General features: G+C 45.8%; 1 protein-coding gene across 1 annotated transcript in view; it reads right to left on the reverse strand.

The window, feature by feature from the left end:
• The window catches only part of LOC123754465 (uncharacterized), a 142,797-nt gene that overhangs the window by 72,739 nt on the left and 50,333 nt on the right, over positions 1–19,725 (reverse strand). Inside the window, exons 2-4 of the mRNA XM_069320243.1 lie at positions 17,199–17,339; positions 12,820–12,906; positions 12,581–12,613 (exon numbers count right to left, since the gene is read on the reverse strand). Of these exons, the coding sequence (XP_069176344.1) occupies positions 12,581–12,613; positions 12,820–12,906; positions 17,199–17,277 (199 nt within the window). The 5' untranslated portion in view covers positions 17,278–17,339. The remainder of the gene's footprint in view (positions 1–12,580; positions 12,614–12,819; positions 12,907–17,198; positions 17,340–19,725) is intronic.

Below are 19,725 nucleotides of genomic sequence, written 5' to 3' on the forward strand. Positions count from 1 at the left end.
TAACACCCAGGTACCTATTTTACTGCTAGGTAACAGGGGCATAGGGTAAAAAAAACTCTGCCCATTGTTTCTCGCCGGCGCCCGGGATCGAACCCGGGACCATAGGATCACAAGTCCAGTGTGCTGTCCACTCAGCCGACCGGCTCCCTTGCATCAGTCAAGTGCATGGAGATCTAGGCCTACAGCTGAGTGGCCTGACAGCTGAGTAGACAGAGCTTCAGATTTGTAGTCCTGAGGTTCCAGGTTCGATCCCCAGTGGTGGTGGAAACAAATGGGCAAAGTGTCTTTCATCCTGATGCCCTGTTCCCTAGCAATAAATAGGTACCTGGGAGTCAGACAGCTGCTACAGGCTGCTTCCTAGGGATGTGTAACAAAAAGAAAAAAGAGGCCTGGTCGAGGACTGGGCCGCAGGGACGCTAAGCCCCAAAATCATCTCATGATATACCTGGGGACCACGAGCCAGAACCTGGCCCCCTCAGAGAGGCACAAGGAGCAATGGCCTATAGAAACCCCCGTGTGATTGGAAGCATGCTTTACAAATCAAGGGACCTCGAATGTGGAATAACCTTCCCAATTATGTTAAAGACTGTACCTCTCCCAACCAGTTTAAGATAAAAACTAAGTACTACCTAATTAACTCAATGTAACCTATCTCACCCCCAAAATATCAACCCATGTCTTCTATTTTAAACAATGCTGTTTGTTGACCAAATTGTATTTTTGCTATTTCTGCCATGTTCCCCCCCCCTTTTTCCATTTTTTCTTATTTTTTCTCAACATAATTTATACTTTAATCTCAATTAGTATTAAGTTTTAGTCTTAGTGTTCTTCCTGCCCGAAATGCTTTGCGTAATAGTGGCTTTAGGCATTGTATGTACTAGCTCTATCTATAAATCCATCAACTTTTGTATCTTACCTTGTATGTATGTACTTTACCTGAATAAATATTTGTATTTGTATTTGTATTTATATTTGTATTCTGTGTCTGCGACAGACTGGGTCAGGCACCCAGAAAGGTAGGCACCCCGAAACAAACCCCTATTCTGGTGAAAAAATTGCTATCAAAAGCCGAACGAGTGGAAAGAACTCCTCAACTGAAACTAGCAACAAGCATAATGTCATCACATCGCCGCACTGTGGTCTGCTCAACCCCCCCCCCCCCTCCCCTGTAGAGGAAAGGGGGAACCCCAGACCCTCGTGTTGGCGGTCCAACCGACAGTTCTTAGGCTGGATGTTCTTCCAGCTTCTTGGAGCTTATCGGGCTAATGTATTTTATATTAGACCGGGATATTAGCTATGGAGTTCAGACCTACCAGGGACCATGAGCCAGAACCTGGCCCCTTCAGAGATGTTTCAGGGAGCAATAGTCCTGGAAAAACCCCTGTGGTTGGAGGTTTTCCATATCTGCCATCAACCGGGGTTAGGCACCCACCCGAAAAGGTAGGCATAACAAAACAAACCCCACATGGTAAGAAACTAACAACAAAAACCAAACAGAGAGATAGAACTCCCTTCAATCCCAAGGAAACAAGCAAACGTAATATACTACTGCTGTGCCACTTGTCCGTGCAGCCCTCCTGTCACCGAGATGGGGAGAGGGGGGCCCCAGACCTCATCACGTCGGCTTCATAGCACTACAGTTCGGAAGCTAAGCTTCAACCAACGTGAAAAAAACGCCGACCGGTGGGAGGGAGGGTTGCCAGGGAGCTTCCGGGGCTCACCTAGAAAATGGCGTTTCATTACAGTCAACGCTGGTTTTCTGAGGGAAGCCCCTACGGCTACCTGGAGCTTCATACCCAAAGAGAAGGAAAAGAGAGGGACTGACCCGGGAGGCAGCAACCACAAACTACTCAACGCGAAGTCGAGTTAACAAGCTGCAATCTGTGACCCAAAGCAACACAAGAATGCCACGGAGCAGAAACACTTACCAAATAACTGGTGGCCAGGACCCTGTGGAATCTCCAAAATCCCTGCGCCCGAATATTACACAGTAAAATAACAACATACTGGAGTGAACAATATGGAAGAAAATGCCAGATTGAACCAGTGAAGAGCAGAGGTGCCATAGGCACAATCAGAGAACACTGTATAAACATCAGAGGTCCGCGGTTGTTCAACGTCCTCCCAGCGACTATAAGAAATATTGCCGGAACAACCGTGGACATCTTCAAGAGAAAACTGGACTGTTTTCTAAGAGAAGTTTCGGATCAGCCGGGCTGTGGTGGGTATGTGGGCCTGAGGGCCGCTCCAAGCAACAGCCTGGTGGACCAAACTCTCACAAGTCGAGCCTGGCCTCAGGCCGGGCTTGGGGAGTAGAAGAACTCCCAGAACCCCATCAAGCAGGTATCAAGAAGGAATATGAGCCCAAGACATGTTACCAAACACGGCAGCCAAAGCTGCAAACGTCCGAACGTCACGGGCACAATGATAGAACACAGACTGTCTAGACTTAATAACCCTGCGGACGACCTGGGAGACCCGAGCCTTGGAACAGGGAACGAGGGAAACCGAATCAACCCAAAGCACATCCCCAGCCACCACAGTCAAGGCAGGCAGGTAACGGCGGAGAGCCGCAACCGGACACAACATATGAACCGAGAGCATGAAGCTCCCCGACCCCCAGAGGCCAATGCCAACAAGAAAAGAGCCTTAAAGAAACAGTCCAGAACCAAAGGGACCACTACAAACCGAGGAGAAGAGAGAAAAGAGAGCATCCTGTTCAACGACCAAGACAGGTCATGAAGTGTATGAGCAGGCTGTAGGTAAAACAACGCACGAGACAGCTTGCGAAACAGCGTAGAAGTAACATCAATACCGAAAGCAAGCTGCAGCGGTTCCGCCAGTTCCACACGATAGGAGGTAACAGTATTCAGTATAAGACAACGGTCCTGGAACAACCAAAAAAAAAAAGGTCAAGACAACCTTAACAGACAGCGAAGTACACCTACAAAGCGAAAGAAACGGAAAGACCGCCAAGAGACTGTTGCAGAGATGAAGCCTGCAGGTGGGACACCATTAAGGAAGCCACCTGACCACTATAGAGATGATGATAGACCAGAGTAAAAAATACCATACACAAAGACTCGAAGAGAAGATCGAACCAGCCAAGTGATGTAGCGGACCGATCTGCTGAAATAGGCGGAGCCGCGGGAAAACCTCAGGGTTTGGACACCGAACAAGCAGCGCCTGAATCAGAGGCTGGGCCGGCCACCATGGGGCTAAGAGGACTACTCTCCCCTGGTAAGTCTCCAAGCGAGTCAGAACCTGGAGCAACAGCAGAACCGGGAAAAGAGGTACAGGAACCCCCACCTCGACTAGTCCTTCTGAAAGACAACGACCCCGACGGCCTCGCTGTTGGGGAAGGGCGCCACATATACCGGAAGGCGCCGCGACCACGTCGACTCGAAGAGGTCCACCTCCGGGCGCCCGAATGTCTGGCAGAGCAAATTGAACGAGTCGGCGTCGACCATTTATTCTGTGGACAGGGGAACAAACCGAGACAGGCCGCCCGCCAAGACGCTGGACACTCCCTGAACGTGAACTGCCAGGAGAGCCAAACACTGAGAACTCAGCAGAGGAGTCACCCGAAGCGACCAGCGCCAAAAAGCCAAGGACCGCAAGGAACCCCCTCGATTCAGACAATGAACCACCAGGAGCAGTCCGAATGGAGCCAGATCGTTGATCTGTGGGCGACATGAACCTTCCGAAGAGAAAATCACACCGCCACAAAATCTCGCACTGTGCTGTGGGCTCGACGGGAGAACGGACCCAACTGCCCCAGGTCGGCCCGGTGAGCACTGGTTACAAAGCCCCAGCCGAGAGATGGCGCATCCGTGAACACATCGAGCGAGGGCTGGGGTAGGCGCCAAGGCACTGAACGGTGAAAAACCCAAAGAGGAAGCCGGCGACGCTGCAACTGATGCAAATACCCCGGGGGTTGAACCCAGCAATCACGAGAGAAGTGGAAGGGACGTCCCAGAAGGAACCAGAACAAGCGACGAAGCCAAACCCAACCCGGAGGGTAGACCAACATTGCAAAGTTTCAGGCTCCCGCAAAGACTCCCGAGCAACCACCGGGTGACCCGGGAGCATCCTAGAAAATGGCAAAGGAGGAACCTCAGGCGAAGCAGAGATTCCAGAGGGGGAGACAAGGAAGCGGTCCTAGATCCCCCAAACAAGACCCAGCCAAGTCCGAACCTGGGAGGGGACCAGATGGGACTTCCTCCAGCTCACCATGAACCCGAACTCGACGAGCTGGGAAAGAACCAAATTCCTGGCGAGCAGACAAGCGAACCGGCTGGGAGCTCATACCAGCCAGTCGTAGAGGCAGACCAGCACCCGAACACCGAAAAGATGCAGACGGGCAACCACAACCCATGTGAGACGTGTGAAAACGTGAGGTGCCTGGTTCAACCTGAACAAGACACAACGAAAGTGGTAACTCTGATGCCCCACAACAAAACTAAGCCAGTCCCCCGAATCCCAGATGAATTAGGACGTGCCAATATGCGTTCCGGCAGTCCAGGGACACCATCCATGTGCCTGGCTCCAACAGAAGCCGGACCTGGGACAGCGTAGTCATCCAAAAGGAGGGGCAATGAACCCAGGGGTTCAGACGGGACAAGTCCAGAATAAACCTCAGGTCTGCACAGTCCCGTTGCGGGATAGGAAACAGATGGGAAACCCATCTGAGAGACGTCGTCGTTTCGACCACGTCCAAGCGAACCCACTCCATGACGACCTAACAGAGCGTTGGAGAAGAGGCCTGCTCTCGTCAGCCCCAAGCCCCGCGAAGGAGGAGTGGCCACCTAACGCCACCACAGGCTGTCAGAAACTAGAGAAACTGCCCCTTTCGAGAACTCGAGCTTCGCACAGAGCGAACACCGCACCGACCAGGCGAAGACGGTTCTGAAGGGCGCCGGCTCCGAAACTGGCACCAGTGGTCTACCCCAACAAACGGAACCCTGAGCCCAAGCACGACCTCTCCTGTAAGAGCCCCCCCTGCCCCCCGGGGCCCTCGGAGAACCAACAAATCATACATGAGGTGACAACTAGCCAAAGTCGCTTGCAGATACTGCGCCACAGCAGAATCGGCAAACAGCAAGGGGCAGAAGGGCGAAAACAACCTAAGAGCCAGGGCCCAGGCAGATTCCATGGACGAAGCAAGCACCGCCTGCCAACATGTGAGCCGGGAGGCATAAAACAGCAACACCGCATTCCGCAGGATCGGCGCAAACAACTTCAACAAGGCAGACGACTAGAGAGCCGCCGAGCCCAAGGCACCAGACTCAGGAACGGCCCCAAGCGCCTCCACATCCTCCTTAAGCCAGTCAGCAGACAGCTCCAGGAGGGAAAAGAAACGCAAGGCCAAAGCCAGGAGGACACTAGCACACAAGTCCTCAGCAACCTGCTCAGCCAAAAGAGAGAGAACCTGCACTTGAAGCTGCCACATCCCGAAGAAGGGCATGGGCAAACAAGCACTTGTTGAGGTGCTTAAACTCGCCCCCAGGAAAACCTGGACCACCGTCAATGCCTCATGCCACTCAAGCGTGCGCGAATGAATGAAGGTATGCCATGCCTTCAAAGCAAAAACAGGACAGTCTGCAAGCCAGGATGACTCCAGAACCTCATCCTGCTCCATTCTGCTTCTCCATATATCTCCCATTATGCAACTGCATAAAAAATATGCAGTTGCCCTTCAGTTGAATGCCACGCCTCCAAACCAAAAACAGGACAGTCCACCAGCCAGGACAACTCCGGAACATCATACCGGATCCAGTAGGGAAACGAAGACCCAAACTTGAACAAGACCAAACCACAGCAGGTAAAGGACGAGGGGGGTGCGGACTGAACCGAGGCCGAAGCGACCATCACCCTAAAGTCCGGGTCCCTATAAGCAAAACAGGGCAGCCTCGGGGCCTCCGGGTGTGCAACCAACCGAGCACGTTGCAACAACCTAAACCTAACATGCAATGCTTGCGCTGCCTGTACTCGAAGAACATCATCATTAGACTGGGTAAACTGAGTCACCAGCAAGCAACAAAACTTGCGGGACTCTGGGTCGAAGGTGTCACCGACCCAACAGGCAGTGTGACGGAGGCAAAAACAAAGAGAGTCACCCTGAGAGAAGAGGACAGAGCAACCCTCGAACTCGCACAAAGCGAGGAAGGACTCAGGGGTCACATCCATTGGACCACTGAGCCCCAATTGGGGATTCCCAGGGACCTGAGATGGAACTCACGCTCAGGGAAGCCCAGGCATGGTACTGCTTACCGGCACCTAAATCTTCCAAACGACTCACTAAGAGCTGAACCCCCGGAGCGTGTACACTCACGGGGACCTAGCAGGGGGCACCACTGAAGAGAAATTAGTACCCAGGAACCGTACCCAGGGGGCAACCAAGGAAGGCCACCACCACCAGGCAGGAAAACAAAAAGAAAACCCCCACAAGAGGGCAGCTTACCCAGGCGGAACAGAGCCGGCTGCTATGAGTGGTGAAAGCAAGCTGCACAGTACCCTGAGCCCCATACCAGTGCAAACTGCCCCTTACCCTAAGGTAAAGAAGGGAGACAAAACACCCCAGCACACAAAGGGCGGTCAAAAAAACAAACAGTAAACAGCCTAGCAGAGGCAGAACCAAAGGAACTGGTGGAAGGTGGCCCCAAGCCCCAAGGGCAGTACATACTGGGCACCTAGGGAAGGGAGCCCTAGGCGCATGCAGCTTGAGTACTGAAGAATATCTCCTGGCTCGCACACCTCCTAAAAGACAGTCACCACACAGAAGGCACAGTGCTGAAACAACCACTGGCGCCAGAGCACACAACTGCTGCCCAAAGCATCAGCCTCAGAACTGAGGTGTGGATGGCCGGTGCGGGGAAGTCTGGGGCTCACCCTTTTCGCTCCCGGAGAGGGGGGGAGCTGCGCAGACATGTGGCGCAGCAACATGTGACGTTACGGTCGTTTGGTCGTTTCTGTTTGGGGAGTTCTATCCACTTGATCAGCTTTTTGTAGCAATTTTCGCCAGAATAGGGGTTTGTTTTGGGACGCTTACCTTTCCGAGTGCCTATCCCAGTCAATGGCAGACATAGAATGCTTCCAGCGACACGAGGGTTTCTTCAGGCCATTGCTCCTCGTGCCTCTATGAGGGTGCCAGGTTCTGGCTCGTGGTTCCCGGTAGGCCTATAGAACTCCATACACATGACTGATGCGAAAAGTCTGACATTAGCACATCAGCCTGGATAGCTCTGTCGAGCCAATGGGGCTTCCCTCAGAAAAATTCTGAAAACCTCATATCTGGCTGACTCATATTCGGATGTCCTCCAACATGCACTGTGACCCTCTAATGTGTTTAAAATGTCATAAAATGAGGAACAAAAAATAACTTTTAAGCAGTTATGGTAATGTGCTATGATTATTTGCTGTTTAATCAATTCAAGCAGGAAAGTGATATTTTCCTTTCCTAATATGTGCTAGTCTTGTCATTTGAATTTCAGGGGTTTGATGTTACATTTTTATAGTCATAAATTAAAAGGCTCATTGTTTGAATATATTTCTCAAGAATCTTATGTAAACTCACAGTGTCTCACCTTTATCTTTTACTCACAGATCCCGTGTATGGTAAGGCAACCCTAGGAAAATGATTCAACAGCTATGTATTATTTCCATTTAGTTTGTTTTTGTAAGTCCTTCTAACAGATACGCATCCTTTAGACCAAAGTGTTCAACCATACTCAGTACTTGTTTTCTGGGGAAGGATCCCTCAGTAGCTCCAGGTGCTTAAATGCTCGAGTCACAAGTCTTAGGATCATGTCATGCTTTTGAGACTCATGTTGACGTGCTGAGAACCTGGACCAAAATCTGCCTCTCTCAGAGTCAGAAGGAAGTTGGGGATCAAAGAAAGGTAAAAAATGGACCAGAATGTTGGACAAAACAAAATAAAACTGTTATGTTTAACTGTGGGCCCAGAGTCCTTGTGCTTACTTATCAGTTACTGTGTAATTACCTAAGTGTAATTACCTAAGTGTAGTTACAGGATGAGAGCTACGCTCGTGGTGTCCCGTCTTCCCAGCACTCTTTGTCATATAACGCTTTGAAACTACTGAGGGTCTTGGCCTCCACCACCTTCTCACTTAACTTGTTCCAACCGTCTACCACTCTATTTGCGAAGGTGAATTTTCTTATATTTCTTCGGCATCTGTGTTTAGCTAGTTTAAATCTATGACCTCTTGTTCTTGAAGTTCCAGGTCTCGGGAAGTCTTCCCTGTCGATTTTATCAATTCCTGTTACTATTTTGTACGTAGTGATCATATCACCTCTTTTTCTTCTGTCTTCTAGTTTTGGCATATTTAATGCTTCTAACCTCTCCTCATAGTTCTTGCCCTTCAGTTCTGGGAGCCACTTAGTAGCATGTCTTTGCACCTTTTCCAGTTTGTTGATGTGCTTCTTAAGATATGGGCACCACACAACAGCTGCATATTCTAGCTTTGGCCTAACAAAAGTCATGAACAATTTCTTTAGTATATCACCATCCATGTATTTAAATGCAATTCTGAAGTTAGAAAGCATAGCATAAGCTCCTTGCACAATATTCTTTATGTGGTCCTCAGGTGATAGTTTTCTATCTAGAACCACTCCTAGATCTCTTTCTTTATCAGAATTCTTTAAAGATTTCTCACATAATATATAGGTTGTGTGGGGTCTATGTTCTCCTATTCCACATTCCATAACATGACATTTATTTACATTAAATTCCATTTGCCAAGTGGTGCTCCATATACTTATTTTGTCCAGGTCTTCTTGAAGGGCATGACAGTCATCTAAATTTCTTATCCTTCCTATTATCTTAGCATCATCAGCAAACATGTTCATATAATTCTGTATACCAGTGTATACCACTGTATACCAGTGTGTGGAAGAGAGGTAAAGCTCTACATGTCCTGCTTGGGTATGTCTGGGGTTTCTGGGCTTTACTTGCATATTCATTTTTTTTAACCCTTAAATTGCGCATCGCATCATATGATGCTTTGACCGACATGCAGTAAATTGCGCATCGCATCATGTGATGCTTTGGAGTACTACACAAGATTTAAACGGCCCGCGGATACACGGGGTTCACCACCCCTTCATCAGGGCTCTTGTAAACACACGCCATTTTTTTTTTAAATCGTGGGCCAAATTCCCGGGTGTTAGGCGCCTCAATATTGAGTGAGCTACCAAGCCTTACGCACACAGCATGAGCTCACAGCATGGCTGTTCAGCTTGTCACCACAGCATCGCCTAAAAATGACATAATATACTTGTTCATGCTATTATGTAGCGATATTATTACAGAAGACCCCTGACTGATAAAATTGACTAGGGTTCTGATAATAGCAGGATTGTGGTGATATTTAGCACTGTGCTCCATGGAGGGAGGAGTAATGCTGTGGGAGGGGAGGGTGGTGGCTTTGTCTTCTGACTGTGTGTGGCCACCTTTTATTGACTGCACTCACCATACCAGCTTAGTGGTTCGCTATGGTGAACACAAATGTAGATACTTATATATAACGTGTGTATAGAGGGTATAAACAGCAAGAGGAGTAGGTTGGGAGCCGCCATTTTGATGAGGGGGGTCTGTCTAATTACCACAAGCTACCACAAGCTACACAAGCTTCAGAAAGCTTCCTGGCAATATGTTAGTAATGAATAAATATGATATGTTAGGTTAGGCTGACCTGACCTGACCTAACCTAACCTAACCTATCCTAACCTAACCTAACCTATCCTAACCTAACCTATCCTATCCTAACCTAACCTAACTTAACTTAACCAAACCAAACCAAACCAAACCAAACCTAACCTAACCGACGCTTGGATCGTCGACTTGATTTGGCGTCACCAGCTTTTTATTTTCGCCTAATTTCTTTATAAAAAGATACTTTTTCAGATTAAAATTATGTTTTTTCGTGTTGTACATTCAGCACCAACATTATAATGAGTAAATATATCATATTTATTCATTACTAACGTATTGCCAGGAAGCTTAGTGAAGCTTGTGTAGCTTGTGGTAATTAGACGGACCGGGTGAGGGCGGTAGCGTCGTCTGCACGATTTATCATGTTGTTTACTGGTTACCACGATAGTCTTTGGGCACCATACCAGTTTACTTGTACAAGTATGGTGAATAAAACAGGTAGATATTTATATATAATGTGTGTATATAGCGTAATAACACCACAAACAGTACTGTTGGAGGAGAAATATTAGTGCGTCTGGCCTTGAGGGCGGCAGCCATCAGCTGACTGTGTGAAGTCCTACGTCTTATTTATTTATGCATATACAAGAATGTACATAAGGAATGTGATGATACAAATATGGTAATTACAGTCTTGTATAGCCACTAGCACGCGCAGCGTTTCGGGCAGGTAAAGGTCTTTGTGCCTTTACTCACCATACAAGCTTAGATGTACAGTTATGGTGAACAAAACATGCAAATACTTATATATAACATCTGTATATAAAAGCAAAAACAGTATGGTGGGTGGAGAATGGTGGCAAGTCAGGTGAGGTGAGGGAGGGAGGGAGTGGCAGCCAGTGGCGGGCTGCCACTGCTGCCACTGCCACTCAGCATACCAACTTAGTGTTTCGTTATGGTGAACACGAATGTAGATACTTATATATAGCGTCTTTATATAGTGAATAAAAGCAAAAACAGTATTGTGGGAGGAGAATGTGGGCGAGTGAGGTGTTGAGGCTGGCTGGTACATGACAGTCACTCCTCGTTACTTTTTGACTCATAATAGCAACTTTGTGGTTCGTTATGGTGAACAAAACATGCAGATACTTATATATAACCTGTGTATATCTTGTAATAACCGACAAAGTATTTGTTCACTGTTTGATGAACATAATTGAATCAACAATATGCAAACCATTTTTTGAGTACAGCGATGATTCACTCATTTTATTATATAAATATATCACACTACACACTACTGTATTGAATAATATTACACAAAAAAACTATGAAAAATCAATCAGAGACATTGAAATAATTAGGTAATTATCTCTTTGTGGCAACTCCAGCCTGACAGCTGGCAAGCAACAGACCGCCTGGGACGCACGCTGAGTCAGCGCCTGTTTTTCGCCAGACTTTCCCGCCCTATAGCAGGCAATATATGCCACTTACGATTTTTTTATTATTTTTCCCATGATCAGTGAACACAAATTAACAGGTTAGGAAGAATTTTTTTTTTTTTTTGTATGCGCCTGTGGGTGTTAAATGGTATATAGCCATGCGCCATTTAAGGGTTAAATCTCTGGAAGGACAAGACCGATGGGCCCGAAGGGACACTGAACCAAATCCAGGGAGGGGGCTGACAACAATCCAACTCATACAAGGTGGGAAAAAGAAAATCCCCACCTCACGTAACAGTAAGCTCCGCGCAGAGGGCCCAAACACCCAGGCGGGGTCCAACGGTGCCCAAGATCTCCAAGGCAGCCCCTTCCCCGCCCCTGGAATTCCCACAGCAGGACCCAGGGTCGAGCTTTCCCCCCAAAGCCCCGGCCTCACAAGAAGAAGCCGGGGCAGCCAGAAAAACACTAAGGAAGAAGCCCCACTGTTCAGACCCTTCCGCATCGGCTGGAGGAACAGGCTTGAATGCCTCCGTCGCCTCTCCAGAAGGGGCATCCCCCGAGACTCAACACCAACCAGACCCTGCCCTGCCTCTGAAACCCTCAGACAGTTTGGAGCTGTAAGCAGGGGGGGAAGGAACCGGACACATAACAGAAAGGAAAAAATAAGAAGGGGCAGACAAAACAATAGCGGGGCAGTCTTGGGGCATCCGGGAAAGCAATCACCCATCACATTGCAGCAACTTGACCTTAGCATGCAACGCAGCCGCGGCCTGTACCTCATACCACAACCAGTAACGAGGGGGGACATGGAGCACGTACAAACAACAAATGCCGCACGACTTCGGGTCAAAGAATGACTGACCCTACAGGCAGCATGGCGGAGGCACAACCAGTGAGTGTCACCCTGAGACATGGGGAAGAGAGCAACCAAGGGACTCAAGGGTCACATCCATCAGAACACAGAACCCCAGCGAAGTTTCCCAAGGCCCTTAGCTTTGGTAGCACGCTAAGGAAAGCCCAGGTTGGGTACTGCGAACCGGCGCCCAAAACTACCAATCAAACTTCTAAAAGCTGAAGCCCTGGGATGTGTCCACTCACGAGGGCCTGGCAGGGGGATACCACCAAAGACACATATGTAATATTGATAGGGGAGGAACCAAAGGCAGATCCCCCTCCCCCACCAGGCAGGAAAACAAAAACTAAAGAAAAACCCTACAAGAGGACAACGTACCCAGGCTGAACAGAGCCGGCCTCTATAATAGGTGATAACTAGCTGTTCAGTACCTTGCACCCCTACCAGTGACGAAAACTACCTCCTATCCAGAGGCAAACAAGGTAATTCGGTAATACAACAACAAATTTGTAAAATGTCTGCATTAGGCATTTCTTTATTTGGAAATCCCTATTTCGGTATAGGGATAAAGATTTAGAAACAAACAAAGTTCATTAAATGTAAGAAACTCACCCTTTTCACCATGCGAGTCCGTCTCTGGAAGTACTGCAAAAGACAATATAGAAAATATTTCAGTGACAAAAAATACTGACAATCTCAATTATATGGTTATAATTTAACTTACCCAAAATAAGACAATCCAGACAATTACACAAAATATTATTAAATGAATTTTGTTTACAAGCAATGACAACAAAAAAAAATGGGCAGAGCCAAACTCTATACAGTAGTGCCAATTTTTATATACTTACCGGTAATGGTACTGCCACAGGTTGTGGTAGAGGCTCCACAAGTTGAAACGTCATAACTGTCCATATGGAGAACAGAGCCTTGTTCATCTGAATCATAAATACAATCAGGCATCAAACACTGTATATGCATATTAAGAGCATAGGTGTACATATTGCCCTCTGGTATGGGTATGATTAGCACTGAAGTACCAGCCATATCCAAACTACTGGAATATGTGCCACCTAAGAAATGCCATAAATTAGGTTAAAAAGTCAGAGTAAACTGAATAACTGTTGTATATAAATTCAAATATATAGCAGTTAAAAATAAAGAAATACAGAAAATGCAAACACAAGAGTTAATATGTCATATAGCTCACTAGCCATAACCTAATCTCAGAAAGAACTTTAACCCTTAAACCGCGCAAATCATATATATATGATATCAGTGACAAAACCGAAACCACGCACATCATATATATATGATTTCGTGTCTAGCGCCATAATTTAAACGCCCCGCCTGGGATAGGGGCAGCTATAGTACAGCCACGACCGATAGTTGCCAGATGCCACCTAGGAAAAAAATCCAGGCCAACATTCTTGGGTGTTACAGGTCAGTATTGAGCAAGCCACCAAGGTGGCGCACGCAACACGAGCTCACAGCACCGCTGTTCAGCTTGTGACCACAGCATCGCCTACAAATGACATAATATATATGATACTGCTATTATTTAGCAGTGAGAGTATTACTGAAGCCCCCTGACTGTGATAAAACTGACCAGGATTCTGATAATAGTAGGATTGTGGTGATATTTAGCACTGTGCTCCATAGAGGGAGGAGTAAGCTTGTGGGAGGGAGGGTTGTGGCGTCGTCTTCTGACTGTGTGTGGCCACCTTTTATTGACTGCACTCACCATACCAGCTTAGTGGTTCGCTATGGTGAACACAAATGTAGATACTTATATATAATGTGTGTATAGTGTGAGATAACAGCGAGAGGAGTAGGTTGGGAGCCGCCATTTTGGTGAGGGAGGAGCATCGTCTGCACGTCTTGGCATGGTGTTTACTGATGGCCACTATGGTCTTTGGGCACCATACCAGCTTATTTGTTCAGGTATGGTGAATAAAACAGGTAGATATTTATATATAATGTGTGTATATAGCAAATAACACCACAAACAATATTGTTGGAGGAGAAATATTAGTGAGTCTGGCCTTGAGGGCAGCCGCTGATCAGCTGACTGTGTGAGTAGCTATGTCTTTGTGCCTTTACTCGCCATACAAGCTTAGATGTACAGTTATGGTGAACAAAACATGTAAATACGTATATATAACGTCTGTGTATAGTGAATAAATGCAAAAACAGTATTGTGGGAGGAGATTGAGGGCGAGTGAGGTGGTGTTGAGGGAGGGAGTGGCAGCGAGTGGCTCGAAGGTGCGTGGCAGTCACTCCACGTTGCTTTCTGACTCACAAGACCAACTTAGTAGTTCGTTATGGTGTACAAAACATGCAGATACTTATATATAACCTGTGTATATAGTGTAACAACAGCAAAACTATTTGTATATTGTTTTATGAACATAATAATTGAATCACTAATATGCACACCATAATTTTGAGTACAGCGATGGTTCACACATTTTATTGTATAAATATATCACAATTCACTGTATGGAATACTATTACTACAAAAAAAATAAGAAAAAATCTATCAGAGACATTGAAATAATTAGGGTAATAATATATTTGTGGCAACTGCCGTCTGACAGCTCGGGCGGAGTAGACCTTGTCTGGCAATTTAAACTCACTCCCTAGTAACGTGTTCAAATTGTTCCCCACAATGAAAGTGGGTCTAACAAGGGCAAGATGAAGAGTAAATTTTAGAGCATTTATTACCGATTCTTCTGCCCTTTCTGTTTTAGATCCATGATATTAATAACTTTTCAGATTTATTTTAACAATATGATTTCAGAGTTTCATTATTGCTTAATTGCTATACGGAAAATTATGGTACTTCTGTTTATTTTTCCTACGAGTTGAAGCCTACAACTGTCAGCATTCAATTGCATTTGACAATTTTCAGGGGTACAACAGACTCTCCCACCAGAAATAATCATTAATTATGGTTGTAAATGATGGCTTGATATCTACTTGCTTTTTCAAAACTTAAATGAATACATGTGTATTTAAAACAGGTAAGAATAATAATCTTTTCAAACGCTAAGTTAGGCCTGAGAACTGATGGTCACACAATTGTTCTCTCAGTATGTGATACTGATATTAGATATAATTAGATATTTTCCAAACAGCAAGAAGCACAGCAATTAATTTTAAAGGATTAATGAAAGTGGACTTCCTTATACTGTTGACAAATGACAGCACCTGAGACCCCATGAGGCACTGTCATAAATTAATTAACATAAACAATGAATTCTAATCTAGCTAATGATGTTTGTCCTTTGTAATCAAAGGTGACCATGACTTCAATATCAGGTCAAAGATTGGTGGTTGTGTGTCAGAAGATAGATGGCGAGACCAATCTGGGTCCAGAAGGCATGCCCACACAAATTTTGTCGGAAAATGTGACTCAACTTACGACCGAGTCGTCGACAAATGATCTTCGTTGATACACATTCGGGTCGACCGAGCGCATGGTTCCTGGTGGCACGGGCTGACCTGCCTCAGTTTACCAAAACTGCCCGCTTAGTGACGATTGCGCTTGTAAGGAATTCTATTACTTTGGTGCTTTTTGGTTTTTTGAACATGAAACTAATTATTATATATAGCAATGGGTCTTAAGAAAGTCAGTCATAAGGTTCAATATAAGAAAACACATGTGAGGATGACCATGGAGGAAAAACAAAGGATCATTCGTAAACATGAAGATGGTGTGCGGGTTGGTGAACTAGCTAGGCAGTACAACAAATCTATGTCAACGATATCCACAATACTTGTTAAGAAAAGGACATTATGAGTGCTAAAATGGCAAAAGGCATACAATCTGTGTAAACTATCATATCGTAATGTGTAATCTAAAGTGGCAAAATCGTAACCTATCTGTGACTATGGGGAGTGAGATCTAGTGCTTTATGCTTCATAATCTAGGCATTTATACCTGACATATTAAGTATCTCTCTCAACATTAACTTTTTTTTTACTTGTTCATAAAGTTGCATGTGGAATAGGCTTCAGCAACCTCTTCCTTTAATGCATTCCACATGCCGACCACCCATACAGGAAACCAGGACTTCTCAACATCTCTCAACTCAGTTGCGTGTCCAGCTCCCACTGATGTCTCCCTTGTCCTACATCCTTTTTAATTTATATAGGCTTCCTTTGCCCACTTTGTCTGTTCCCCTCAGACTCTTGTATGTAGTGATGATATTCCCTCTTTTTCTTCTCTCCTCTAAGGTTCTGAGGGTGAGTTCTTTCTACCTGTCCTCATAGTTGAGCCCTCTAAATTCTGTTACTAATCTACAGTGGGGCTTCGACTTACGAATTTAATCCGTTCCCAAAGACAGTTCGTAAGTCGAAACGAATTTCCCTATAAGAAATAATGTAAATTAAATTAATCCGTTCCACACCTCCAAAAAAATATTAACTTTAAAAATACATTTATACCAAATACAACACTTTTCTCTAGCTACAATACAGTATGTTTATCTAACCTTATTGAGGACTTTTGTTGGCGTATGAAAGATGGTGGGGGGGGGAGGAGGAGAGGTCTTAGTTTTTGGAAGGGTAGTCCCCTTCCATATAACATCAGGCAGTGGTGACTTCTCTGAGGTACTCTCTCTCTCCTACATTTTGCAGGCATACCACTAGGACCTGGTTGTGGTTCACTGCTTGTTTGTTTCATTACAAACCTTTCCATAGAGATTTGTTTTTCCATACATTTCAATTTTTGTCTATAGTTAGGCATCACAGTGTCATTAAAAAGATTAAGGCAATGGTCAACTGCACTATGATTTGGGCGAGTCGATTCAGCCAAAGTTTCCAGTTCTTCCCATGCAGCCCATATTCAAATTAAGGGTAAAAATAGCTTAAACTACTTCATACTTTTGGGATGTATTTAATTATCTCAATAAACTTTCTTGAACTTGAACACTCTAAATCTACTTTGTCAATCACACAATCCCTTATCTTCCTCAAAAAGCCTTATTCTCAGTAAACTCACCACTATTTCAAAAACTTACAACTGCTTATGCATAACAGTTCAATTTCCACATGTGCACATAGCAGATTTTGATTTTGATTTTGATGGCAGCTAAAGATTTTGCCATCTATTTCTGAAATGATTAAATGACCATCCACCATCCTCGCTAAAGATATGGTTATGTCTACCCCATTAGATGTATCAAAGAAGATGAAGTAAAAAACCTGAGCATAAATAACTTACCGAAAGCTGCGAGTCCTTCATATATAGATTTTTGGACAAAATCAAAAACATTGGGCTCTAAGGTGGATAAGAAATTCATGGGTTCCTCTTGAGCAAGACATTCTAATAGCCCATAATATGTTGAGACAGCTTTGAGTATACCTGTGGTCAAGAGAAATATATGAATGAAGCAATTGATAAAAAAAAAAACCAGCTTTGAATGTAATGAAACGCCATTTTCTGGGTGAGTCCCGGAGGCTCCCCGGAGCTATCCCAGGCTGATATGCTAATGTCAGACTTTGGCATCAGTCATGTGTATGGAGTTCTTAGGCCTACCGGGGACACGGCCAGAACCGGGCCCCCTCAGAGGCAAGGGGAGCAATGGCCTATAGAAGCCCTGTGGTTGGAAGCATTCTATGTCTGCCATCGACCGGAACAGGCACCCAGAAAGGTAAGCGCCTTAAAACAAACCCCCTATTCTGGTTAAAATTGCTACCAAAAGTTGAACTAGTGGATAGAACTCCCCAACCGAAAACAAGCAAACTAGTGTGACGTCACACACCGCCGCGCCGCTGTCTGCGCAGCTCCCCCCTCCCGGGAGGGGGAAGGGGGAGCCCCAGACCCCCCACGCCGGCTACCCACACCTCAGTTCTTGAGGCTGGATGTCAAAAACCCGAAAAACCGCCGACCGGAGGGAGGGAGGGATGCTGGGGAGCCTACAGGACTCACCCAGAAAATGGCGTTTCATTACATTCAACGCTGGTTTTCTGGGGGGGAGCCCGTCGACTCCCCGGAGCTAACTACCCACAGACGGAAAAAGAGGGACTACCAGGGAGGCGGTCGTCGCTCACTCCTGAACTCGAAGCCGAGACAATTGGCTACAACCGCCGACCCAAAGCAACACAGGCACGACGGGGCCCAGGGACATTCACAAGGTAACGAGCAGCCAGGATCCTGTTCGACCGCCAAAATCCCCGCGCCCGAATATCAGACCAAGACATATTCCCAAAGACGGCAGCAAGAGCCGCGAACTTACGAACGTCATGGGCACGGGATAGACCGCAGGCTGGTTGGACTTAATAACCCTGCGGACGACCTGGGAGACCCGAACCCGCGAACAGGGAAGAAGGGAAACCGGATCAACCCACAGCGCGTCCCCGGACACAGAAGCCGTGGCGCGCAAATAACGGCGAAGCACCGCAACCGGACACAAAACATGATGCACCCCCGGCCTGACCAACCAGGCATCAACCACCCATGGACCCCTCCGAAACGCAGCAGTCTCATTCTTCGCCAGAAAAGAAGGAGACGGCTGCAAACGAACAAAACAATCACCACACAAGAAGTTGACATAATAGCACTAGAGATCTGCTATGAGGATGATAAACTAATGATGATAAATGCATATAGTCCACCGCCAAGCAGCACATGGTCAAAGGAGGAGCTAGATAGTAAACGTGAAGGTCTTATAACAATAATGCGAGAGATTATAGCGAGAGCAGATAACGATAGATCACGACTGTTGATAGTCGGTGCCTTCAACTTGAAATCCATAGACTGGGAAGCATATGAAGCTAAAACAGAAGATTTTTGGACCTGTAAATTTGTAGACCTCATCCTGGAAACATTCTTGTATCAACATGTTAAACAAGCTACGAGGATGAGGGAAGGGGACGTTCCCTCCATGCTAGATTTGATATTTACCAGGAAGGAGGAAGAGATATTTGACATTCAGTACCTTCCTCCCTTGGGTAAAAGTGACCATGTCTTTTTGGGAATAAAGTATGCAATGCGTTATAAGCTGGAAGAATATAAGGAGGTTGAAGCAGTTGAAAAACCAGACTTCAGGAGAGGACATTATGGTGACCTTAGAAATTTTTTTAGTGAGTATAATTGGACAGACTTGATGCTAGGCAAGGAAGTGAATGAGATGTATGGCAAGTTTTGTGAAATATATGATAAAGGCACAAAAAAATTTATACCAAAACAGAGATGCAGAACTAGGAAACAGGATTGGTTCAATAGAAATTGCGAGAGGGCTAGAGACCGAAAGACACAAAAATGGAATCAATACAGGAAGAGGCCGAACCCCCAAACATACCAGCGATACAAAGATGCGAGAAACAACTACACAGCAGTGAGGAGAGAGGCAGAAAGAAATTTTGAAAAAGGGATTGCGGACAAATGTAAAACAGAACCAGGTCTATTCTATAAATTCATAAACAACAAATTGCAGGTAAAGGATAATATTCAGAGGTTGAAAATGGGAAATAGATTCACGGAAGATGAAAAGGAAATGTGTGAAACACTAAACGAAAAGTTCCAAAGTGTGTTTGTACAAATTGAAATCTTTAGGGAACCAGATACAATAAGAATTCCAGAGAACAACATAGAACACATAGAGGTGTCTAGAGACGAAGTGGAAAAAATGCTCAAGGAGCTCGGTAAGAACAAAGCAGCTGGCCCAGATGGCGTTTCACCATGGGTTCTGAGAGAATGTGCATCTGAGCTCAGCATTCCACTTCACCTGATCTTTCAGGCATCCCTG

The sequence above is a fragment of the Procambarus clarkii genome, unplaced genomic scaffold, assembly GCF_040958095.1.
Source record: "Procambarus clarkii isolate CNS0578487 unplaced genomic scaffold, FALCON_Pclarkii_2.0 HiC_scaffold_107, whole genome shotgun sequence".
NCBI lineage: Eukaryota > Metazoa > Arthropoda > Malacostraca > Decapoda > Cambaridae > Procambarus > Procambarus clarkii.